The sequence below is a fragment of the Ranitomeya imitator genome, chromosome 3 (assembly GCF_032444005.1).
Source record: "Ranitomeya imitator isolate aRanImi1 chromosome 3, aRanImi1.pri, whole genome shotgun sequence".
Classification (NCBI taxonomy): domain Eukaryota; kingdom Metazoa; phylum Chordata; class Amphibia; order Anura; family Dendrobatidae; genus Ranitomeya; species Ranitomeya imitator.
Window position 1 is genome coordinate 310878772 of NC_091284.1, and position 26231 is coordinate 310905002.

The window sequence follows — 26231 nt, forward strand, 5'->3', positions numbered from 1 at the left end:
GCATGATATTTTCCGCAATTATCTTGATAAATTCATGGTTGTATATTTGGATGATATTTTGATTTTTTCCGATGATTGGGAGTCTCATGTGAAGCAGGTCAGGATGGTATTCCAGATCCTTCGTGATAATGCTTTATTTGTGAAGGGGTCTAAGTGCCTATTCGGAGTTCACAAGGTCTCTTTTTTGGGTTTTATTTTTTCTCCCTCGTCTATGGAAAAGGATCCTGTTAAGGTCCAAGCTATTCATGACTGGATTCAACCCACATCTGTGAAGAGCCTTCAAAAACTTTTGGGCTTTGCTAATTTCTATCGCCGTTTCATTGCCAACTTTTCCAGTGTGGTTAAGCCCCTTACTGATTTGACGAACAAAGGCGCTGATGTGACGAATTGGTCCTCTGCGGCTGTTGAGGCCTTTCGGGAGCTTAAACGCCGATTTACTTCTGCCCCTGTGTTGCGTCAGCCGGATGTTTCTCTTCCTTTTCAGATTGAGGTTGACGCTTCTGAGATTGAGGCAGGGGCCGTTTTGTCTCAGAGGGATTCTGATGGTTCTTTGATGAAACCGTGTGCTTTTTTTTCAGAAAGTTTTTGCCTGCGGAACGCAATTATGATGTCGGCAATCGCGAGTTGTTGGCTATGAAGTGGGCGTTTGAGGAGTGACGACATTGGCTTGAGGGAGCTAAGCACCGCGTTGTGGTCTTGACTGATCATAAGAATCTGATTTACCTCGAGTCGGCCAAGCGGCTGAATCCTAGACATGCTTGATGGTCCCTGTTTTTCTCCCGTTTTGATTTTGTGGTCTCGTATCTTCCGGGATCTAAGAATGTTAAGGCTGATGCCCTCTCTAGGAGTTTTTTGCCTGATTCTCCTGGAGTCCTTGAGCCGGTTGGCATTCTTAAGGAAGGGGTGATTCTTTCTGCCATCTCCCCTGATTTGCGGCGGGTGCTTCAGGAATTTCAGGCTGATAAGCCTGACCGCTGTCCAGTGGGGAAGCTGTTTGTTCCTGATAGATGGACAAATAAGGTAATTTCTGAGGTTTATTGCTCAGTGTTGGCTGGTCATCCTGGGATTTTTGGTACCAGAGATTTGGTTGCTAGGTCCTTTTGGTGGCCTTCCTTGTCGCGCGATGTGCGTGCTTTTGTGCAGACCTGTGGGACTTGTGCCCGGGCCAAGCCTTGCTGTTCCCACGCTAGTGGGTTGCTTTTGCCTTTACCAGTCCCTGAGAGGCCCTGGACGCATATTTCCATGGATTTTATTTCGGATCTTCCTGTTTCCCAGAAGATGTCTGTTATCTGGGTTGTTTGTGACCGGTTCTCTAAAATGGTCCATCTGGTACCTTTGCCTAAGTTGCCTTCCTCCTCAGATTGGTTCCATTGTTTTTTCAGCATGTGGTTCGTTTGCATGGCATTCCGGAGAATATTGTGTCTGACAGAGGTTCCCAGTTTGTCTGTAGGTTTTAGCGGGCCTTTTGTGCTAGGATGGGCATTGACTTGTCTTTTTCTTCGGCGTTTCATCCTCAGACTAATGGCCAAACTGAGCGAACTAATCAGACCTTGGAAACCTATTTGAGATGCTTTATGTCTGCTGATCAGGATGATTGGGTGGCTTTCTTGCCGTTGGCCAAGTTTGCCCTTAATAATAGGGCTAGTTCGGCTACTTTGGTTTCACCTTTCTTTTGTAATTTTGGTTTTCATCCTCGTTTTTCTTTGGGGCAGGTTGAGCCTTCTGATTGTCCTGGTGTGGATTCTGTGGTGGACAGGCTGCAGCAGATTTGGACTCATGTGTTCCCCTAAATTTAAGCCTCGGTTTATTGGTCCTTATAAGATTGCTGAAATTATCAATCCGGTGTCTTTTCGTTTGGCTCTTCCAGCCTCTTTTGCCATTCATAATGTTTTCCATAGATCTTTGTTGCGGAGATATGTGGTGCCCGTTGTTCCCTCGGTTGATCCTCCTGCCCCGATGTTGGTTGAGGGAGAGTTGGAATATGAGGTTGAGAAAATTTTGGATTCTCGTTTTTCGAGGCGGAGGCTTCAGTATCTTGTCAAGTGGAAGGGTTATGGCCAGGAGGATAATTCTTGGGTTGTTGCCTCCGATGTCCATGCCGCCGATTTGGTTCGTGCTTTTCACTTGGCTCGTCCTGATCGGCCTGGAGGCTCTGGTGAGGGTTCGGTGACCCCTCCTCAAGGGGGGGTACTGTTGTGAATTCCGCTCTTGGGCTCCCTCCGGTGGTTGTAAGTGGCACTTTTGTGAGTTCTGCTCTTGGGCTCCCTCCGGTGGTTTTAAGTGGTATGGCTGCTCCTTGGATTTAGCAGTCTGCAGCTGCTTCCACTGATTGTTTTTCTGCTCGGCTATTTATGCCTGGCTCTTCCCTTCAGCCAGTGCCACTTGTCTATGGTTCCTGGTTGGATTCACATCTCTCTTGTATTTCCCTGATATCCTGACCAGTTCATAACAGTTCTCATACTATTGCCACTTACAGGCAATCACATTATACATCTTACAAAATGACAGTCTAATATTTTTGACTTGTTTGATTTGGCAGCAGCCATAGGCCCTCCATCTACTTTTATAATACAGGTTACAATGGAACTTTGCATAATCTGTTTTCCTGGATCCATATGAATTCACCTAGAAAAAATACTGTATACCGCTGTATGACGCCGACGCATGTGATGTTATGGTCATACCTCAGTGACTTCCAAGACATTAGAGGGGGCATGTGGCACTGAAACAGTTTATAGTTTCTGTCCTAAAGGTACCGTCACACTAGACGATATCGCTAGCGATCCGTGACGTTGCAGCGTCCTCGCTAGCGATATCGTCCAGTGTGACAGGCAGCAGCGATCAGGCCCCTGCTGTGCTGTCGCTGGTCGGGGAAGAAAGTCCAGAACTTTATTTGGTCGCTGGACTCCCCGCAGACATCGCTGAATCGGCGTGTGTGACACCGATTCAGCGATGTCTTCACTGGTAACCAGGGTAAACATCGGGTAACTAAGCGCAGGGCCGCGCTTAGTAACCCGATGTTTACCCTGGTTACCATCCTAAAAGTAAAAAAAACAAACACTACATACTTACCTACCGCTGTCTGTCCTCCAGCGCTGTGCTCTGCTCTCCTCCTGTACTGGCTGTGAGCGTCGGTCAGCCGGAAAGCAGAGCGGTGACGTCACCGCTCTGCTTTCCGGCCCTGCGCTTATTTACCCGATGTTTACCCTGGTTACCGGCATCGTTGGTCGCTGGAGAGCTGTCTGTGTGACAGCTCTCCAGCGACCAAACAGCGACGCTGCAGCGATCCGGATCGTTGTCGGTATCGCTGCAGCGTCGCTTAGTGTGACGGTACCTTAAGACTAATCAACTCACCAATGCATGAATAAACAGCTTCCAAAAATGTCAATGAAAATACAGTGCATAATGAATATGTAAACAAATTACATCTCACATTTGCGCATCTCATTTTTTAATTTAATTTTTCTTTTTCATACTTAACCCCTTCATGACCAGGGGATTTTTCGTTTTTCCGTGTTCGTTTTTCGCTCCCCTCCTTCCCAGAGCCATAACTTTTTTATTTTTCCGTCAATTTGGCCATGTGAGGGCTTATTTTTTGCGGGACGAGTTGTACTTTTGAACGACATCATTGGTTTTAGCATGTCGTGTACTAGAAAACGGGAAAAAAATTCCAAGTGCGGTGAAATTGCAAAAAAAGTGCAATCCCACATTGGTTTTTTGTTTGGCTTTTTTGCTAGGTTCACTAAATGCTAAAAATGACCTGCCATTATGATTCTCCAGGTCATTACGAGTTCATAGACACCAAACATGACTAGGTTATTTTTTATCTAAGTGGTGAAAAAAAATTCCAAACTTTGCTAAAAAAAAAAAAAAAAAAATTGCGCCATTTTCCGATACTCGTAGCGTCTCCATTTTTCGTGATCTGGGGTCGGTTGAGGGCTTATTTTTTGCGTGCCGAGATGACGTTTTTAATGATAGCATTTCGGTGCAGATACGTTCTTTTGATCGCCCGTTATTGCATTTTAATGCAATGTCGCGGCGACCAAAAAAACGTAATTCTGGCGTTTCGAGTTTTTTTCCCGCTACGCTGTTTAGCGATCAGGTTAATACTTTTTTTTATTTGATAGATCGGGCAATTCTGAGCGCGGCGATACCAAATATGCGTAGATTTGATATTTTTTTTATTGATTTATTTTGATTGGGGCGAAAGGGGGGTGATTTAAACTTTTATGTTTTTTTTATTTTTTTCACATTTTTTTAAACTTTTTTTTTTAACTTTTGCCATGCTTCAATAGCCTCCATGGGAGGCTAGAAGCAGGGACAGCACGATCGGCTCTGCTACATAGCAGCGATCTGCTGATCGCTGCTATGTAGCAGAATTGCACGTGTGCTGTGAGCGCCGACCACAGGGTGGCGCTCACAGCGACGGGCAATCAGTAACCATAGAGGTCTCAAGGACCTCTATGGCTACAATGGAGACGCATCGCCGACCCCCGGACATGTGACGGGGGTCGGCGATGACGTCATTTCCGGCCGCCCGGCCGGAAACGGTAGTTAAATGCCGCTGTCTGCGTTTGACAGCGGCATTTAACTAGTTAATAGGTGCGGGCAGATCGCGATTCTGCCCGCGCCTATTACGGGCACATGTCAGCTGTTCAAAACAGCTGACATGTCCCGGCTTTGGTGCGGGCTCACCGCGGAGCCCTGCATCAAAGCAGGGGAGCCGGCATCGGACGGTATAGTACGTCCGATGCCGGTAAGGGGTTAAGTAATATTGTCATCACACAATCATTTTCCTTCATCACTGCAGACATCTTGTCTGCTCAGTGTTTGTATGTATTTATTGAGGCTTTTCTCTCTCCTCTGTTAGCTCACAGATAAATATAACAATACTTTTTATCTTAAAGGGAACCTGTCAACCCGTTTTTTCAAGAAGAGCTAAAAATAGCGTTAAATAGGGGCAGAGCTGGGCTTTACATTAGTGTATTTTGGAGCCTTTATTCCCCACCAATGCTGCCGAAATACCTTTGTAAAGTCGCCATTTTGGGCTGTCACGCTGGTCAGGTCATATGGGCGTGGTGACAGCGCTGTTTCTCCCCCAGATCTCCGTTGGTGGCATAGTGGTGTGTGCATGTCCAAGTGGCGAATCCACTGCACAGCTTCAAGGAAAATAGCGCAATCTGCGCTATTCAGCCATTTATCGGTGGGCGCGGCCATCTTTGTGAGGCCGCGCGTGCGCAGATGGTTCTTCTTGGCTTCCCGGGGCTTCAGGAAAATGGCCGCGGGATGCCGCACGTGCGCAGATGGAGATCTCGACGGCCATTTTCCTGAAGCCGAGTTCGCTATTTTTAGCTCTTCTTGAAAAAACGGGGTGAGAGGTTCCCTTTAAAGGGAATCGTTCACATTAAAAAACGCAATTAACCTACAAATATTGGGTTAATCTACAGGTTAGTAGAGCTCTGATCCTGCCCAGTGACTGCACATAGAGCCCCACTGTTGGGAGGAAATTAACTTTATTCCTCCCGGCAGTATTTGGCATGCAGTCATGGAGGCGGCGCCGGCACAGGTTCAGTAACGCTTTGTGTACAGAGAGTGAAGGCTGTCTCCATGCCCTCTGCACTGCCTGGCAGCAGACTCATCATTAAAGTCATCTGTCCGTTAGTGTCAGGGGTGCGATTACAGACGTCTCTCACTGTACAAATAGCGGTGACTGAAACCGGGCTGGCGCCGTCTCGATGACTGAATGACGAACGCTGATTAATAGAATTTTGTCAAGTAACAGGTTCCCTTTAATTGTATTGTTCTTGAAAGAACCTCTGCTGGTTGTTAATAACATGGCCTGCACAAAGCACATAATCTTTCACTATTTTCTGAGAAATTGTACATCACAACTCTGAGACAGAATGACAAGTGTGGGCTACAATTCTGCAGAAAGGGACTGGAGCTGTGAGTCACTTTCTCTTTTTGTCTATTTGCAGTGCAGGTGATCTGTTGGGAATTAGAAGTGACACCTTGTTGCCAGATATTTTCTGTTTCAGATTCTAATAATGCAAAATCGTTGTCTAACTGGACTAATTTCAATGAAAAATGGAAATGGCAGCTATTATAGCAAAAAAATGTAGCATGTGTGTTACATGCAGCTGCCATTCTGCATCTCTATCTCATTTTAGCCTGCCTTTCTTTCGCTGTCTTTCTTCTCTCAATTAATTATTTAATATAGGCTTCTCATGCTGCATTACTGCTCGTTAAGAGCTTCCCTAGAAAATCTAATTCTATCAGCACTTCAGGGGAATTCAGAGAGGAGACTACCGAACAAGAAAGAAGAAAATGGAGGTTGCGGAGAGAAGTAAAAATATGAAGCATGCCAGAAAGCGTGAGCAATAAAGCATTACAACAATGCAATGGATCAGCATTTAGCTGGCAGAAAACAGGTACAACATTGCTCACAAACTAAGATTATCATGCAGTTTATAGTATTGGAATAACATAACAATAGATTGTAGGATTATAGAAATCCTAGAAATACCAAAAATGCAAAAATAGACAGATCAAAAATAATAAATGACAGCGAAGAATGATTTGGAAAAGCATGAAAATACAGAACAAAAATGTAGGAAGATCACCCACCTACTGTGTTCACAATATTAAGATCACCATTAAAATCCGATTCACGCTTTTTGAGGCTTCAGGAAATGTCCTGAATTGGTTTTATTTTTCTTATTATTCTGAGCATAAGAGGTTAGCTCACTGCAGATGATATAACTGATGTATACATAGCACCCATAAAAGTGTATTACATCCTGCGACTGCTCCAAGGCACACCTTGTCCCATATAACTACCCAAAGTGGCAATTTCCAGAACAAGTCTCTGCAGTTATTTATTGCTGATGTAAACCTCAGTTAAGTCCTGATATAAATGTTTAGCCATTTGGGATAGTTTAGTATTGTACCAGCGCTGTTCTGTGCTATAAAATGGAACTGTCTGTCAATAGAAACCAGAACAAATCATAAAGCTTTACAATACAATACTATAAATGACTTTTTACAATTTTATTGTCAATTACAAATAGTTGCTGAAACGTGATAATATTGTGTATGTCAATGTGTCAACCACATAACAGGTACCAGGGCCGGACTGGCCATCACTTCTGTGAAGCACTTGGAGGTTTAAAGTGCTCACCACACATCTAGATAAGTTCCTTAGGGGGTCTACTTTCCAAATGGTGTCACTTGTGGGGGGTTTCAATGTTTAGGCACATCAGGGGCTCTCCAAACGTGACATGGCATCCTATCTCAATTCCAGTCAATTTTGCATTGAAAAGTCAAATGGTGTGCCTTCCCTTCCGAGCCCTCCCATGCGCCCAAACAGTGCTTTACCCCCACATATGGGGTATCTCCGTACTCAGGACAAATTGTACAACAACTTTTGGGGTCCAATTTCTCCCGTTACCCTTGGTAAAATAAAACAAATTGGATCTGAAGTTTTTTTTTTTTTTTAAAGTTAAATGTTTATTTTTTTAAAACATTCCAAAAATGTCTTTGAAGCACCTGAAGGGTTAATAAACTTCTTAAATGTGGTTTTGAGCACCTTGAGGGGTGCAGTTTTTAGAATGGTGTCACGTTTTGCTATTTTCTATCACATATACCCCTTAAAGTGACGTCAAATGTGATGTGGTACCTAAAAAAATGGTGTTGTAATAATGAGAAATCGATGGTCAACTTTAAGCCCTTATAACTCCCTAACAAAAAAAAATGTGGTTCCAAAATTGTGCTGATGTAAAGTAGACATGTGGGAAATGTTACTTATTAAGTATTTTATGTAACATATCTCTGTGATTTAAGGGCATGAAAATTCAAAGTTGCAAAATTTAAACATTTTCAAAATTTTCAGCAAATTTCCATTTTTTTTTACAAATAAATGCAAGCAATATCAAAGAAATTTTACCACTATCATGAAGTACAATATGTCACGAGAAAACAATGTCAGAATCATCGGGATAAGTTGAAGCGTTCCAGAGTTATAACCTCATAAAGGTACAGTGGTCATCAGAATTGTAAAAATTGGTTCGGTCATTAACGTGCAAACCACCCTTGGGGGTAGAGGGGTTAAAAGGCTGTTGAGGGGCTTCTCGTGCCTCCTGAGGAACCAAAGTGGGGGTCCGTAACACAGTCAGCAAGGGGAGAAAAGCGTACAGGTGGACACGAAGACCAGGGTGAGAAACTTAAAGGGGTTGTCCAGTACAAACTGATAAATCTGCAGTCACTCTGTGTAACTGCAGACTTATGAATTCCCCAGCGCACACACTGTGCGCTGCTGGGATTTGCCGATTTATAAGTCGAGATCGGAGGGTATGTATATGTTAAACATACTCCCAGCCAGAGCCTGTCCAGTGGGTGTGGCTTTGCTCCATACACAGTATGGAGTGACGTCATGCCCTCTAGTTGGTCACGCCCACTGGTTAGCCGCGTCAGTAGTAGGTGCACAGCCTCAGTGAATGCATGTGTTTGGAGTGAGGCCACGGCCACTGGAAGGGCTCTGGCTGTGAGTATATACAGCTCATACATACCCTCCAATCTTGGCTCAGAAACCGGGGGAATCCCCGAAGTGTACATTGCGTGCGCTGGGGGGATTCATAAATCTACAGTCACACAGAGTTAGAGAACAAACCTGGGCAAGGTCAGATGATATATGTCAGGCACTTAATATGTAAGTGTCAAATGCTCAGATTAGTACTGCAGAAAGATATATCTGCAGGACATGGTAGGAAAATGACCATTCAGATTTAAACATAGAAACCAAACAACAGTAAGAAAGTCGAACTGTTTAATCATAAATATACACATAAAGTCAGTTAATAAAAAAACTTTATTTGAATGCATGGTTGGAATGAGTGATCCAAAAGTGTGAAAAAACAAGGGTAGAAAAAAATCTCATTGCCCGATTGATTGTACAAACTGTAAGCATTCCTCAGAATCTTAGGCACCAATTCATCAAAGCTATCACACCAGAAAACTGTCTTAAAACATGTTGAAAACTGGCAAAATTGATGTGCAATATAGTGTAGCACAAAATCGTTTTGGCATTTTCATGCCATTGTGAAGCAGCTGTGCCAAAATTGGTGGTGCTGAAGAAGAGCTGGCGCTAGACTATGTGGCTGCACTGTCCAAATTTGTTATAAGTGCCAGCCTTTCTTAAGTCAGGAATGCTACTTCAGTCCGGAACTGGAGTAGCACATCTGGTTAGGCGCACCATGCCAAACACCACAGAGAAGATGTGCAAAATTGTTCAAGTGGCTGGCGCATCTTAATGAATTTGCCCCATTTTACTCCAGAGACTCCTTCATTAGGATTGGCGTGTGCAATACCAGTCTTACTGAATCGGCCCCGTAGACTACAGAATAATGTAAGGGGTAATGGTCACATACAGAAAATACGTCTTTGCTTGTAAGTTATGCATAAAATGGGTAATGTTAGAATAACGGCAATGAGTTCATAACATCGCAGAAAATTTTCCAATTGTTGATCCTAACTAAATGATTTCCTGTGACAATTAAAGTTACGTTCTAAAATAGAAAAACAAGGCATACTCAGCTTAGGCTAGTTTCACACTAGCGTTTACCTGATCTGCGGAGGGCTGCGGACTTCCTCGCTAGCTCCGCCTACTTCTGCATGTGGTCTGATTGCGGCCTGCGTACCTATCTTTAACATTAGGTACGCAGGTCGTGCCGCTATATGTGGATGCTTCCGCATGCGTCGTTTTGACGATGCGGTGACCAGCGTAGGACGCAGCTTGTAGCAATTTTTTTTTCTCCACATCGTCAAAACGACGCATGCGGAAGCATCCGCATACAGCCGCACGACCTGCGTACCTACTGTTAAAGATAGGTACGCAAGCCGCAATCAGGCCGCATGCAGAAGTAGGTGGAGCTAGCGGTGGAGGTGTGGCCGAGGGCGGGGCTTCACGGGGGAAGTCTGCAGCCCTCCGCAGATCAGGTAAACGCTAGTGTGAAACTAGCCTTACTGAACCTATGCTGCCCTAGTTCTGATGCTTCCAGGATCCCCCAACAGTTTCTACTTCCAACCCTAGTGAAAGAAGTCCCAGAAATGGACATCTGACCACTGCTGTTATTTTAAAAAATGTTTAGCTTGGCTGAATAGCTCTTTTAACCTTTACATATGTAATCATAACATTTATCTGTGTAATTTCTAGGAAAGGCTTTCCATTTGTGCAGTGTATAGGAAGTGTGATATGTTAAACCTCCTATGTTTTTCCACATAGAATTGCTTTAATTGGTTATTTAATCTATTGTGATTAATTATTGAATACATTTTTTGGATTGCAGGATATAATTTTACATTTATCAGCATGAAAAATATTTTTCTATTTCTCTGCCAAAACCTCTAGCTTCACCAAATTCCACTATAACATTAAATTATCCTCATTAGTGTTAATACCCAAACAGAGCTTAGCATTATCTGCAAATATCTAAATTATTCTCTATGAGCAATGAAAAATGTAATTAATCCCGTAATGAACAGGCCAAAAAAGCCCTCAATGACCCGCCAATTTTTTGCAGGTTCGCCTCTCTGCTTTTCAGGAGCCATACATTTTTCATTTTTATACTGACATGGCAGCATGAAGCTTTGTTTTATGTGGAAGAAATTATATTCCTTTCTAGAATTCAATTTCCAGAATACACACTGCTTCCCATGCCAGGACTATGAGCGTGTGGAATAGTGAATATTCATTTCACTTTAATATCGGGCACAGTAACCGCAGCAGCAGGCTTCCTGCTGCTGGGCGATCACGTGTGCCCACTACTAAAATGAATATATATTTGCTGCTCCTCACTCCCATGGCCATGGAGAGCAGTGAATATTCAGTCTCCTTAATAGCGGGCACATGTGATTGCCTGGCTGCTGCAGAAAGCCAGCAGCTGTGACTACTGTGCCCGCTATTAAGGATCAATGAAAGTCTGAGCAACACCTAAAGACGTTCCACAAACAATAAAAACCTTAAAAAATTGGCGCAAAGTGTCAAAAAAAAGGGCTAGATCCTGCAGCGAGTCGAACAATGTCCACAGAAAATTGTAAATATTAAATATCCAAAAAGCAAAAGGTAGACATACGTGTATCTGATTCGCGCTAAGGAGTAAAGCCACTAGTGACTGGAGGTGTGTCCATAAAATAATAATCTTAAAAACATCCAAAAAGGTACAACAGAGAGCGTATCTAAATGTATCCCTAACAGCTGGCTGACGATCGTATACTTGCACGTAATGGAAGACCGTGCCCGGAAAAACCAGTGTTCTTACCCGCCGTACAGGAGATCTCCCAGATGCAGGTGATAATCCAGTAGAATAGCGATGAAGGAAGATCTAAGACGGAGTCTTTTGATACAGTCTTGAGTGGCTGCCCCGGCCGGTAGCAGCCACTACTCACCAGGCTGTTGCTCACAGCAGAGGTCCGATAACGCCGGCGCCGCGTGTGGTATGAGCGGCGATTCCGGCGTGAATGCAGGACCTGTCTGACGTAGTAGCACGTGACCGCTACTCCGATCCCGGTGATGTGTGCACAGTGCACAGTGCGGTACGGACCTCTATCCTACGCGTTTCAGAGACAACGGTCTCCTTCGTCAGGGATGGTCCCGCCCGCACAGAAATGGTTCTTATAACTGTTCCCGCAATTAGCCCGATAATTTCAATTACTGGAAACCAAAAAGCTCTGCTCCAATATTAAGTCCCCTTGGAGCAGCGGTATCCAATAGAAATATCCATTTCGTCTCTTCTCTGGACATAGCTTTAATATAATTACCGCCTCTCCAATCTTGATGTACCACTGCAATACCCGATACTTCCATATCTTGGATTTGTCCGTCATGAAAGTCTATAAAATGTTTAGACAGGGGGTGACCCAGATTTTTCTTTTTAATATTACGGATATGTTCATTGATTCTGATTTTCATGGGGCGTTTTGTTCTCCCAACATATCTCTTACCACAGGGGAATTTGATGGTATAAATAACCCCAGAGGTGGAACATGTGATGAAATCTTTAATAAAGAATTTTTTATCATCTTTCTCAATGTGTGTTACTTTGTGGACTGTAGTCTGTTTACACACTCTGCATTTATGACATGGAAAAAAACCTTTAAGTGTGTTCTGGAAGAGGGTCAGTGGTTTAGAGGCGGATTTATTCTGGACAGTGGGCGCAATTAAATTCCCCAGATTATGAGATCTTTTATGTGGTAAGAGATATGTTGGGAGAACAAAACGCCCCATGAAAATCAGAATCAATGAACATATCCGTAATATTAAAAAGAAAAATCTGGGTCACCCTCTGTCTAAACATTTTATAGACTTTCATGACGGACAAATCCAAGATATGGAAGTATCGGGTATTGCAGTGGTACATCAAGATTGGAGAGGCGGTAATTATATTAAAGCTATGTCCAGAGAAGAGACGAAATGGATATTTCTATTGGATACCGCTGCTCCAAGGGGACTTAATATTGGAGCAGAGCTTTTTGGTTTCCAGTAATTGAAATTATCGGGCTAATTGCGGGAACAGTTATAAGAACCATTTCTGTGCGGGAGGGACCATCCCTGAGGAAGGAGACCGTTGTCTCTGAAACGCGTAGGATAGAGGTCTGTACCACACTGCGCACTGTGCACACATCACCGGGATCGTAGTAGCGGTCACGTGCTACTACGTCAGACAGGTCCTGCATTCACGCCGGAATCGCCGCTCATACCACACGCGGCGCCGGCGTTATCGGACCTCTGCTGTGAGCAACAGCCTGGTGAGTAGTGGCTGCTACCGGCCGGGGCAGCCACTCAAGACTGTATCAAAAGACTCCGTCTTAGATCTTCCTTCATCGCTATTCTACTGGATTATCACCTGCATCTGGGAGATCTCCTGTACGGCGGGTAAGAACACTGGTTTTTCCGGGCACGGTCTTCCATTACGTGCAAGTATACGATCGTCAGCCAGCTGTTAGGGATATATTTAGATACGCTCTCTGTTGTACCTTTTTGGATGTTTTTAAGATTATTATTTTATGGACACACCTCCAGGCACTAGTGGCTTTACTACTTAGCGCGAATCAGATACACGTATGTGTACCTTTTGCTTTTTGGACGTTCCACAAACACTTTAAGAATTTTCATCCTACAATCAACTTAACTCTCAGCTACTCCTGTACTGAAATTAACTTTTTGGAAAACATCATTAAGCTGCAGAACAATAAAATAGAGACATCCCTGTACCAGAAGCCAAATGACCATCCAACATACATTAAATGGGACAGTTTCCATCCAAAACACATAAAAAACTCTGCTGTCTACAGCCAAGCCATTAGATACTATCAGATATGCTCCAAACCAATGAACAGAAAGAAACACCTTGGTGGTCTCAAAACAACTTTTTGATCCAGGTCTACCACCCAAAAACAATTGAAAACCAGATTGCAAGAGCCACAAGAATATCAAGGAATAATTTTCTATATTACAAAACTAAACAAGAACACAACCGGGTGCTTCTAGTGATCATCTACAAACGAAATCTGGGGGTGCTAAGGGGAGCTCATGGAATCTACAGCCTTTATTACAAAAAGATGCTTGATTACAATCCATATTTCCGGACCCCCCACTTCTGTGTTTTAGACAGCCCCCAAATCTAAGAAGCACTATTGTCAGAAGCTCTCCTTCCTCTCCAACAGCTACAGGAAGCTTTCCCTGCAACCAGAAAAATTTCAAACCTGTCCATTTATAATGACCATGGACAAAATAAAGATCCCCAATTCACATCAGGACTACAAATTCTAGATAAAAGTGTGTAATAAGCAAATCAAGGCAGCAAAGCCTGATACATACTAATTTATTGCTAAAGAAAGTAATAATAATAATAATAATAAATATTCTTTAATTACAGTACTGTGCAAACATTTTAAACCGATATGGAAAAAATTGGCAAAGTAAGAATGCTTGCAAAAATAGAAGTGTTAATAATTAGGTGATAATTATGATTAACTTCATATGTAGGTTGAAACACATAATAATATGAGGCTTAAAAATAAGTGAGGAACAGCCAAAATCTGCTGCTGAACATTGTAACACTGTAACATAGTTATTAAGGTTGAAGGCAGACTTTAAGTCCATCTATTTCAACCCATAGCCTAACCTAACATGCACTAACATGTTGATCCAGAGGAAGGCAAAAAAAACCCATGTGGCAAAGAGTAAGCTCCACATTGGGGAAAAAAATTCCTTCCCGACTCCACATACGGCAATCAGACTAGTTCCCTGGATCAACGCGCTATCAAGGAATCTAGTATATATACCCTGTAACATTATACTTTTCCAGAAAGGTATCCAGTCCCCTCTTAAATTTAAAGGGAACTTGTCACCTGAATTTGGCGGGACTGGTTTTGGGTCATATGGGCGGAGTTTTTGGGTGTTTGATTCACCCTTTCCTTACCCGCTGGCTGCATGCTGGCTGCAATATTGGATTGAAGTTCAGTCTCTGTCCTCCATAGTACACGCCTGCGCAAAGCAATCTTGCCTTGTGCAGGCGTGTACTATGGAGGACAGAGAATGAACTTCAATCCAATATTGCAGCCAGTATGCAGCCAGCAGGTAAGGAAAGGGTGAATCAAACACCCGAAAACTCCGCCCATATGACCCAAAACCAGTCCCGCCAAATTCAGGTGACAGAGTCCCTTTAAGTAATGAATCAATTATTACAACATCATACGGCAGAGAGTTCCATAGTCTCACTGCTCTTACAGTAAAGAATCTGCATCTGTTATTATGGTTAAACCTTCTTTTCTCCAAACGTAGAGGATGCCCCCTTGTCCCTGTCTCAGGTCTATGATTAAAAAGATCATCAGAAAGGTCTTTGTACTGTCCCCTCATATATTTATACATTAAAATAAGATCACCCCTTAGTCTTCGTTTTTCCAAACTAAATAGCCCCAAGTGTAATAACCTATCTTAGTATTGCAGACCCCCCAGTCCTCTAATAACCTTGGTCGCTCCTCTCTGCACCCACTCTAGTTCAGCTATGTCTTTCTTATACACCGGAGACCAGAACTGTGCACAGTATTCTAAGTGTGGTCACACAAGTGGCATCACATTATTTTATTTGCCTTTGTAGCAGCTGCCTGACACTGGCCACTAAATGTGAGTTTGTCATCCACCCATACACCCAGGTCTTTTTCATAGACGGTTTTGCCCAGAGTTTTAGAATTAAGCACATAGTTATACATCTTTTTAGTTCTACCCAAGTGCATGACCTTACATTTATCCCCATTAAAGCTCATTTGCCATTTATCAGCCCAAGCTTCTAGTTTACATAAATCATCCTGTAATATAACATTGTCCTCCCATGTATTGATTACCCTGCAGAGTTTAGTGTCATCTGCAAATATTGAAATTCTACTCTGTATGCCCCCTACAAGGTCATTAATAAATGTTAAAAAGAAGTGGGCCCAATACTGACCGCTGTGGTACCCCACTGCTAACCGCGACCCAGTCCGAGTGTGCTCCATTAATAACCATCCTTTGTTTCCTATCCCTGAGCCAGCTCTCAACCCACTTACACATATTTTCCCCTACCCCCATTATTCTCATTTTATGTATCAACCTTTTGTGTGGCACCGTATCAAAAGCTTTTGAAAAGTCCATATACACTACGTCCACTGGGTTCCCTTGGTCCAGTCCGGAACTTACCTCTTCATAGAAGCTGATCAGATTATTAAAGCTAAGTTGTCAAAGACAGTTTCATGTCACACATCTTACACAATGGCAACAAGACATGAGGTAGTTAATGTACATCAGCAAAGTCTCTCCCAGGTAAATATTTCAAGGTAGACTGGGTTTTCAAGAAATGCACCAAGAAATGGCCAACGTTGAGGACACAATGGTCAGCCAACTTAGTACAGCTTATGAAAGACACGTCATGCTTACTTCCCTTTGAAATTGGAAGATATCAGCTCAGAGGGACCCAGCTATACCCATTTGGAAATGTCTGGCTCCAAATGGTCTTCATTGAAGAACTACAGTAAAAAAAAACCATGAATATGAAAATATAGGAGCTGAGGTACAGAAAAGTGTTAGCAGGTGCTGAGGACTGATGAGTCAAAATTTGAAATATTTGGCTGTAACAGAAGGCAATCAGTTCACTGAAGAATTAGAGAGTGCATAATAATGAGTGCATGCAGGCAAAGGTGAAGCATGGTGGAGGATCCTTGCAGGTTTAGGGCTACATTACTGCAAATTAAGTTGGGGATTTGGTCTGGATTAATGGTGTCTGCAATGCAGAGAGATACAGGCAGACACTAATCCTTCATCTGATTGGCTTCAATTCTATTCTGCAGCAGGACAACGACCCCAGTCTTTAAGAACTGTCTTCAGTGTGAAGAAGAGTGAAGATTCTTGGGAGTGATACTCCCCTCCCACCTGATGTCAACATCATTGAGTCTGTCTGGTATTATATGAAGAGACAGAAATATTTGCACAAGCCTACATCAACAGGAGATCTGATTTTAGTTTTCCAAGATGTTTGCAACAACCTCTCTGCCGAGTTCCTTCAAAAATGATGTGCAAGTGTACCTAGAAGAATTAATGCTGCTTTGAAGGTAAAAGGTGGTTACAACAATGTTTTATTTTAACTTAGATATATCTTTTTTCATTCGCTGTCCATTTTCCTAATTGGTAAAATAAACTATTACTATGTCTATTGTAAAAAGCAATCTTACTGGCATCTTTTCCACACATGCCTAAAACATTTGCATAGTAATGTTCGCAGATAGTAAAACACTCAAAAATGATAGTGTTGACCTCACCTCTGGGTGAAAAGGTGGTGGAGAATGAGGGCAAGGCCAATTTATTAAACTCCTTCACTAGAGCATTTTTCACAAGAAATCTCATGACATAACATGGTGAAGGATACCGTACACTCTCCATTAAATTCTGTATCACCCACTTGCAGCAGAAATTACAACACCACCTCAAAAACACTAAAATTGACAAATCACAGGACCCGGATAACATTAACCCCTGAGTACTGCGAGAATTAAACACCATGATAGACTGACAATTAATTTTTATATTCAAGGAATCTTTATATAATAGCATCTATTCTTGAGGACTGGCACATTTTTTAACATTTGTACGCTTTTTTAATCAAAACAGTGTTAACTAAGTACCTTATGTTATTTACATGTATTATTACTATTTATTTACTTATGTTATAAAAACATCATTGTAAAAAAAACAGATGGTATTGGCACCTTAAAAGATGATAATAACGGAATAATTAGAAGACAAAGAAAAGATTGAGATATTAAACAGGCACTTTTCATCCATGTTCCAGGGATCTTTCAACAAGGCAAAACTCAAAGTTCACCACCTGATATACCTAGTTTAAACCAAAAAGAAGTATGCTTGCATTTGAGCAATTTAAACATTGACAAATCCCCTGGCCGAGATGGCATTCATCCATGGATACTAAGGGAATTGAGCTCAGTAATTGACAAACCACTGTATCTCATATTCTTAGACTCTCTTGTAACAGGTGTGGTGCCATAGGAATGTAGGATGGCTGATGTAGAACCAATATTTATGAAAGGTAAGAAGGTGGATCCAGGCAACTACAGTCCGGTAAGACAGGCATCAGTAGTGTGCAACTGTTAGGGCATTATAAGAGATGACCTGCAGAAATACATTGCAGAAAATACTTTAATAACTGCCAGCCAGCATGGATTCATGAATAATAAGTCGTGTGTAACTAACATGTTGGGTTTCTTTGAGGAGGTGAATGCAAATCTGGATGTTGGTAATGTGGCAGATGTGATTTATCTGGACTTTGCAAAGGCATTTGATACTGTACCACATAACAGCCTTATACTGAAGCTCCATAAGCAGGGAATGGGGGAAACTATATGTAGATGCGTAAGGAATTGGCTAAATGACAGGAAACAAAGAGTTGTCATAAATGGTACGTTCTCTAAATGGGATATAGTCAGCAGTGGGGACCGCAGAGATCTGTGCTAGGATGTATAAAAAGAGAAACAAAATTCCTCGATCCCAATGTATTTTTACCCTTTTATAAATCACTGGTGCGGCCACATCTAGAATATTTGGGCTCCACATTTTAAAAAAGGATATTCAGAAATTAGTCAGTTCAAAGGCGGCAACTAGATTATTACAAGGGATGGAAGATCTCTCATGCAGCAGCCGCAAAAGCAAACACGGTTTTAGGATGTATAAAAACAGAGATAAAATCCTGCGATTCCAACGTATTATTACCCCTTTATAAATCATTGGTGAGGCCACATCTAAAGTATAGGATCCGGTTTTGGGCTCCGAATTTTAAATAGGATATTCAAAAGCTAGAATCAGTTCAAAGATGGGCAACTAGATTATTACAAGCGATGGAAGGTCTCTCATATGAGGAGAGGTTAGAAAAGTTGCCGCTGTTTAGCTTAGAAAAAAGACACCTCAGAGGGGATCTCATTTACATGTATAAATATATGTGTGGTCAGTACAAAACACTGACACATGACTTATTCCTTCCAAAGACCATACTGAGGACCAGGGAGCATTCATTACTGGTGGAAGAAAGGCGATTCTGACAACTAAATAGGAAAGGGTTCTTTATAGTTAGAGCAGTCAGACTGTGGAATGTCCTCCCATAGGAGGTAGTATTGGCCGACACTATAACCTCGATACACATAACATTGTGGGTTATAGCTAGATAAGTGCCAAAATGTACAATTGGTGCAGAAAGGTTGAACTTGATGGACTTAGGTCTTTTTTCAACCTTCAGAATGTAACTATGTAACAGGATATTTGCCCATTTTTCTTTATCTTACTTTCCATTTGTTAAATGGCTACAGGGTGAATGCACACCTATGCATTGCCTTGAAACTCTAGCCATGTAAGTTGAACCTCTACTGTGTGAAATAATGCTCAGGGCTTTCTAAGAGTTGCTATCCTTGAGTATCACAATAAAAATGAACCCATAGCCCTGCATCAACATGAGTTTATGAGGGATCAATCCTGTTAATTTTCAGACTTGACCAGGGTAAGGCGGTGGATGGTTTCAAAGGCCAAAGAAAAGGTTGGTACATAAAGTGAGAACAAATGGACTAGGGGAAGAAAACATGTTTTTTGTCCTGAAGAAGTATGTTAACTTTAAAAAGCATCAACAAATAAAAAACAGCATATTATTCCTGTGTGTACCTGGATTTGCTAGTCCACCCACCAGCAGAGTAGGTGGAAAAACAATTTCCCTTCCTTAAATTCATATCTGGTCTCAAGACCCAAGGACCTGCAGTAACTGGGATCATATGCTCCAAAACTGTTGTGTGATCACAACCTAACCAGGTTAGCATAACCTTTATATTTCTTTAAAAAAAATAGCTGGATAAGACCCTATTGCTCTTCTTTTTCATGCTTTCTAGCTCTTTACTATACAATGTACACAGAAAACTGCTAACGAGGGTGTTGGCGGGGTTATACAAGTTGAATATCTTATCTCTGCTAGATATGCAACAGAGAAAACTGTGATTCTATCATAACTACTGCACCCAGTAAATTAAGTAATCCATCACTGGAACTAGGGACTCTGTGCCCACCAAAATGCTGCTGTCAGATCACATAGCGAAAACCTGCTTACATGTTTCCTTTAAGTGCATGAGGAGAACCTGCAATACTTATCAGCTTAGCAAGTAAGATAAATATGTTAAAAAAGACACAGTGGACAATTCTTTAACTATAGTAAAAATATTGGTCTGTCTATTATTATAGTTAATTTTTTTCAGAAATCAAGTTTGAACGACATAACAAGCAATGAAAGCGATGTACTTCCAGTTATGAGCTTCTGAATGTATTTTTTGATTTTAGGAATCTCTACAACATGGATAATATTTAGGGTAATGATTGGAAACCTTTGTAGTAATGTCAGGCAATTTCAATTATAAAATGGCATGCCAATCACCTAACATATAGCTAATTATCCATTAAACAATACAAGTTTTTTAACAAAAGTTCTTCATAAAATCAAAAATCATGTATTAAAAATGTACTTACCTTAAAAAGTCTCAATATGTTGGCCACCATGATGGAGACAGAGCTAGAAGATGCTCCTATCACTCCAACCACCCTCTCCGGTTGAGCAATTATAGGGTTTCCACCACTTAGACACCTAACTTCTGCCCTATCCTTGTCTATAAGAGGCTGCACAAAGCTCAGAGATTGCTCTAAAGCATGTGTATCTCGTGAACAGGTATCCAGAATTCTTGCACCCAAGGTAATATTGGGCAAAAGGTCGGGATCAGCATTGATGCGATCAAGGGCATACAGCATAGCTTCTAAACGATGTATTCCTTTCTCTTTCTTGAGTTCGCCACATGCTCTGCCATCACTTCCTCTTCCATGGACAGGGAAAAGACCTCCTAAAATGAGGTCACCATCTATCCTTACAGAATTCATATGTGGGGAACCTTTTGGTTTGGACCAACAAGTCCATGAACCTAGAAGTACCAACGTGCATACCATTACTGTAACCTTTGGCATATCCATAATGCAGGATTTTGGTAAAACAAAAAGTGTCCTTTCTCTTTCAGATTCCAATCCAAAGTCAAATTGTCCAGTGGTCTCTTTGACAATTTAAGATGCCGAGGCCATGATGTCATGCAGTTATTGGTCATGAGGCATCAGACATTCTGAAAGAAAAGATGAGTAAAATATAGATATTAAAAAGTCATAATTCCATAAAACTTTTAACTTCAGATGCATGACAGATATATAGAACATCTTATTTGAATGTGGATCTTTATGTGTTCCATTGTGTAGCATTTTCCCTTACTTATATAGTATTAATAATGAATTATTTTACCTGCATATCGGAAATAAATGGTGACTTATTTAATATTTCATATAACAATATTAAAGAAATACAAATAGGATCTTATGGTAAGGCATATACAGTATATCAGCAATAGTGATGAGCGAATATACTCGTTGATCGAGATTTCTCGAGCATGCTCGGGGTGTCCTCCGAGTATTTTTTAGTGCTCGGAGATTTAGTTTTTGTTGACGCTGCTGAATGATTTACATCTGTTAGCCAGCATAAGTACATGTGGGGGTTGCCTGGTTGCTAGAGAATCCCCACATGTAATCAAGCTGGCTAAGAGATGTAAATCATTCAGCTGCGGCGATGAAAACTAAATCTCCGAGCACTAAAAAATACTCGGAGGACACCCGAGCGTCCTCGGGAAATCTCGAGTAATGAGTATACTCGCTCATCACTAATCAGCAATTAAGAATTAGTAAGGGAAATAAGTGTACTGTTCTGCCAAGAAAGTGGCATATATTTGACACGTCCTATGTAATTAGCCATCTCATAATGTAAACAGATGAATACTGCAAATGTTGATTTTTAATTATATGCTGCCATTTGCTGCTAAATGTATGTTGAGCCATCACAATAAATAAGCTTTTGTTGACTTTTCCAAAAATTAGCCTAAAAATTATATTTTACTATATACAGGAGATGTAATATAGTTGTTGCTACTGCACCACATGGTCATAAAAAAACAAAAAATTGACATGGTGCTTCCAAACTATAACACCACAAGACCAATTACCAATGGAATACTGGGCCTGGTAAATCAATAATCCTTATTTATGAATAATAGGCAGAAATGATTTAAATACACACAAAGTTAAAATCACAGACAATGTAACATAAAAAACAATCTGAACCGCAACATGACGCCTTGTTCAATTATAAAATACACCAAAATGATATGCTGTTCACCAGTACCTGTAATATAAATAGAGCCTCATGAATAAGTAAAGTGAGATAAATAAAACAATAAATCAAATAAAGCATACACCTCAATCAAACATCAATTTTTACTGAAATGATAAAGTGATGCTTGGCAGTTTGTAAACCTGTCATGATTCTGCCACTCACAGTGTTTGAATGACTCTATAAGTGAAAGCTCAGCCGCCCTATAGGATTAAAGGCATGCTGGGCTGTCAGTATTGTGAAAGGCAGCCCAACTGTCTAATCTGGCCTGTGGGTTTCCTCAATGTGTCACTCGTTCGGGTAACTACCTCGCTATTTTGCTTGCTGGCAATGATCACAGCATTGCCAGTTGTAGCCTTGCTCTGTAATGTGTTTGCTCTGTGCTCTATGTTCTGATTTTCTGATCTTTGTTGCTGGACCTTGGATTTGCTTTTTGACTACTCGTTTGTATTATCCCTTTGGACTTTGACGCAATATGTCCTACTACCTGACCCCGGACTTTGCCTCTGACTATCCGTTTGTCTTAACCCCTTGTCTTTGATGTACCCTCCAGGCTTTTGACCTCAGTCTCTTTGACTTCCCTGCCTCACAGCTGGTTCATGAGAAAAGACTCAGAATCACAAAACCCTTCAGAATTATGCATAAATTTGACCTAAAACTAGGTCAGATTATCAAAAGTTCTAAAAGTATATATAAAAAAAATTAAACAAATGAGTCAAAAATATTAGACTTTGTCAATTTTTGGGGATTTAAGTAAATTATACAATATCATATGTATGTGAGTGGAAAATTATTTGAGCATTTAGTCTTAGCAATAGTGATGAGCGAGTGTACTCTTGCTCGGGTTTTCCCGAGCACGCTCGGGTGGTCTCCGGGTATTTATGACAGCTCGGAGATTTAGTTTTCATCGCCTCAGCAGTATGATTTAAAGCTATTAGCCAGCTTGATTACATGTGGGGATTACCTAGCAACCAGGCAACCCCCACATGTACTCAGCCTGGCTAATAGCTGTAAATCATTCAGCTGTCGTGATGAAAACTAAATCTCCGAACACTAACGAATACTCGGAGGTCATCCTAGCGTGCTCGGGAAAACCCGAGCAACGAGTACACTCGCTCATCACTACTTAGCAAATAGTTTGAAGGAAAAATTGGAGTCCGATGTTTTCAATCAATGGGATGACAATCAGGCAGGTGTGAGCAGACAACCTGTTTTACATATATATAAAACAAAACAAAACAGGGATCTATGAAAGTCTCTTTGGCTCCAGAGTTGACACTAGAGTCTCTCTGTGAAAAGGCTATTTGCATCACTAGAGTCTAGTCTCTTTCTATGTAAAGAGTGTATTTATATTTTTAATTTTTCAGGGGATCATTGCATGGACTATAAGCCTCCTTTGCCAACTTGTTGCTTTCTATTCATAGAAGCTTTAACTTTTAGGCCTCCAGAGGAATTCCAAACATAAAAAGGTTTCTATAGCACAAAGAGTTCTTACTAGGCACTATCACTCCAAATAAAATCAAGTCTAGGTATGTTCAATAACATTAAAATATTTATTTCAATAAGAACATATAATATGTTTCAAGGTTGGGCTGACCTCCTATTCAGGTTTCTTGGTGCATTAAATAACAAATAAAGTAGCATTCTGTATCACTCTAGCATGTAACATGGATTATATGCTATCTGAGTTGCATTACTGCTCTAGAAAATAGGAAATGCTTAGCACATAATTTGGTCAATTCATGCATGCCCAGCAGCCAACGACAAGGTGATCTTCTTTTGCTGGGAACCTATTATCCTGGGCTGATAGTCTACACTTATTTGGTTAGGTAGGATCCTGCTGTAATTAAATCCACCACGGGCTGATGGGTGGAGTGCTCAGTTAGAAGGTCTATATATAAAAATATCAAAACACTGATTGTAACTTCCAAACAGAATATTTGTCTGAACAGGTGCATATTAAGAGTAGCCATCTCAATAAATCCTTATGCCGCGGCCACTGGGCAATGCATGAATTGGCCAACTATTGTGCTAAGTATCTTCATTTTTTCCTATTTTCTAGTGCAGTAATGCAATTCAAATTTCATGTGCTACTTTATTTGTTAGTTATGTAAGGAGAAGGTTACTCCTACTATGCACCTGTTCAGGCAAGTATTCTGTTTGAAATTAATGGTCATTGTCAAGGATGACATCAAGATATTTTATTCAGCTTTCAATGACCTACAAGCCCATATAGACAGCTTAGGAGGGTTGATCCTTCTGACAGATTCCCATTAATTATGTCAAATTTAAAAGAAATTGTAATTCTAGATTGGCTATTTCTTTTATGTTTTTAGCTGTATGAATGTAAGCAAATGTAAAATGTTTACCTATTAAATTATATGAATGTTAATTGAAAAATATTTCATAGTTCATGAATTGTCAAAAACTTTCTGTAGTGTGTTATGATTTCTACTACTTAAATGAAGCAGATTATTTTTGAGCTGTATTAAAATAATAATTTTCAAAGCTAAACCATGTTGAAATACAGGAAGTAATTGATTAAGGTTGGTGTTTTTCACACCAGTCTTAATAATGGGAGCTCCGGAGTCAGATGTGGCTAATTCATTAAGAGGCGTGCACACTGTAATGAATTTGATGCATCTTTCAACTGCCATGTGGCACTACCAGAAATGTACACTAGGCAGGGGCTGGCATACAATTTTGGTGTAATTTACACAACCTTTGTAGTATAAATTCTGATGAATTTATTGAGTGAGCACGAGTCCAACCCATGTCGGCTGAGCTCCGCCCACTTTTCAAACATGTTGTAGAGATGGTGAGGAAAGTCGTAACATTTTTGCCCGAATTCGAGCTGAGCAAAAATTAAGCAAAATTTCATGATTGAAGAAAGAGTCAGGATCTTTCAGGATTGACATATGACTTCCAGGATACCATATAAGCCAGCTCCCTGCCTTTGGTGTGGGCTCCCAAGCTAAGCCTACATCTTTGCCCGCAGATGATTAGCCATCACCTGCCTGAAACACCCGCAGGTGGAGCAGCATTTACAGAGGGCCCACTGTTCTTTGTGCCAATTGGCACACCCATGACATGACCATGGGGCACCGATGGGTTGCTGTGATGATGAGGGGTCTGCTGAAAATCCCTGTCTCTATCATAACATCACACCTGTGAAAGACAGCCTATGGCTGGCGTTCATAGGAAACAGCAACTTTTGCTATTGTGACAAAGTCACTGGCAAAGTACTGGAGGGGAGATATGTTTCACTGAGGCTACTAGCTTCAGGGATTTCAAACCTGAAAGTTTGCTCCAGTACACTAAGTGCTGAGAGAGGTTAATCGGCCATTTTAAGGGCTAGGTTTTTATGAGAACAGCTGAAGAGTGGATGGGAGCCTGATCACCATATCTCCTCCCCAGGGTGGGGTTTAGAAGGTAAATAGTAAATAGTCAGCCTTCTGAGTCATTCGCTGTTCCGCGTGCCAAGAGGCGAGAGCTCCATTTATAGTATAAGCTAATTACTAAACCCTGTTGTTTTTCCTGAGACAATTGATCGCCGCAGCCATATGGATGGTGCTATAAGGCTATATGCACACGTTGCAAATTCGATTGTGGAATTTTCTGTGCAGATTCTGCATTTCTTGGCAGAAAACGCAGGTCAGAATCTGCGCCTTTTTTTTGGTATGTGCACACGTTGCAGATTATTGTGCAGATTTCTTCTTTTTCACCCCTAAAGATTTCTATTATGGAATGGGTGCAGAAACGTAGCAGATCTGCACAAAGAATTGACATGGATCCTGATGAAGGACATCCGAAACGCGCGTCGGGGTGATGCGCCAGCCTGAGTGAACATACGTGTGCCACTCACTCAAGGTAATTATTTATATCTTGGCATTTATTACTTGGCACTTGTCATTTGGTATTTACAATGAGGCACTTTCCTTGTCTTATCTCATACAAGTAACCATACTGGTTTTCTTCAACGTAATCTTGTACTTTTGTATGGCAATATATATTGGTGAACAAATAAGATAGATACACAGTATGGGATGGGTCAATGAAAGCCATTTTTGATTATATAATTGGATAAATCATTTTGTGTTACTTAGGCTGGTGGCATCCATTTGAAAGCTGCATGTGGGTTTAATCGCTGCATTTTATGCTTCTTGTCACCATCATCTACTTGTATATTTTTTGAGATTCTAAATAAAGTTTTGCATTTATTATGGATGTACTGAGTCACAATTCTTGTTTGTGGTTTCCACATCCCCCCTTTGTCTACTATAGAGTCTGCCTATGGGGGTGCAATATGGATTCTGCCTACAGGGGGCTGTATTATACTATAGAGTTTGCCTGTGGGGGGGTTCATTATGGAGTCTGCCTACTATAGAGTCTGCCCATGGGGTCGCTGTG

The 26231-nt window shown here is 41.2% G+C and overlaps 1 protein-coding gene across 1 annotated transcript in view; it reads right to left on the minus strand.

Moving 5' to 3' along the window:
• LOC138669823 (metabotropic glutamate receptor 4-like) overlaps positions 1–20673 on the minus strand; it is a 269231-nt gene extending 248558 nt beyond the window's left edge. Inside the window, exon 1 of the mRNA XM_069756599.1 lies at positions 20096–20673. Within this exon, the coding sequence (XP_069612700.1) occupies positions 20096–20587 (492 nt within the window). The 5' untranslated portion in view covers positions 20588–20673. The remainder of the gene's footprint in view (positions 1–20095) is intronic.
• Between the last annotated feature and the right edge of the window lie 5558 nt (positions 20674–26231).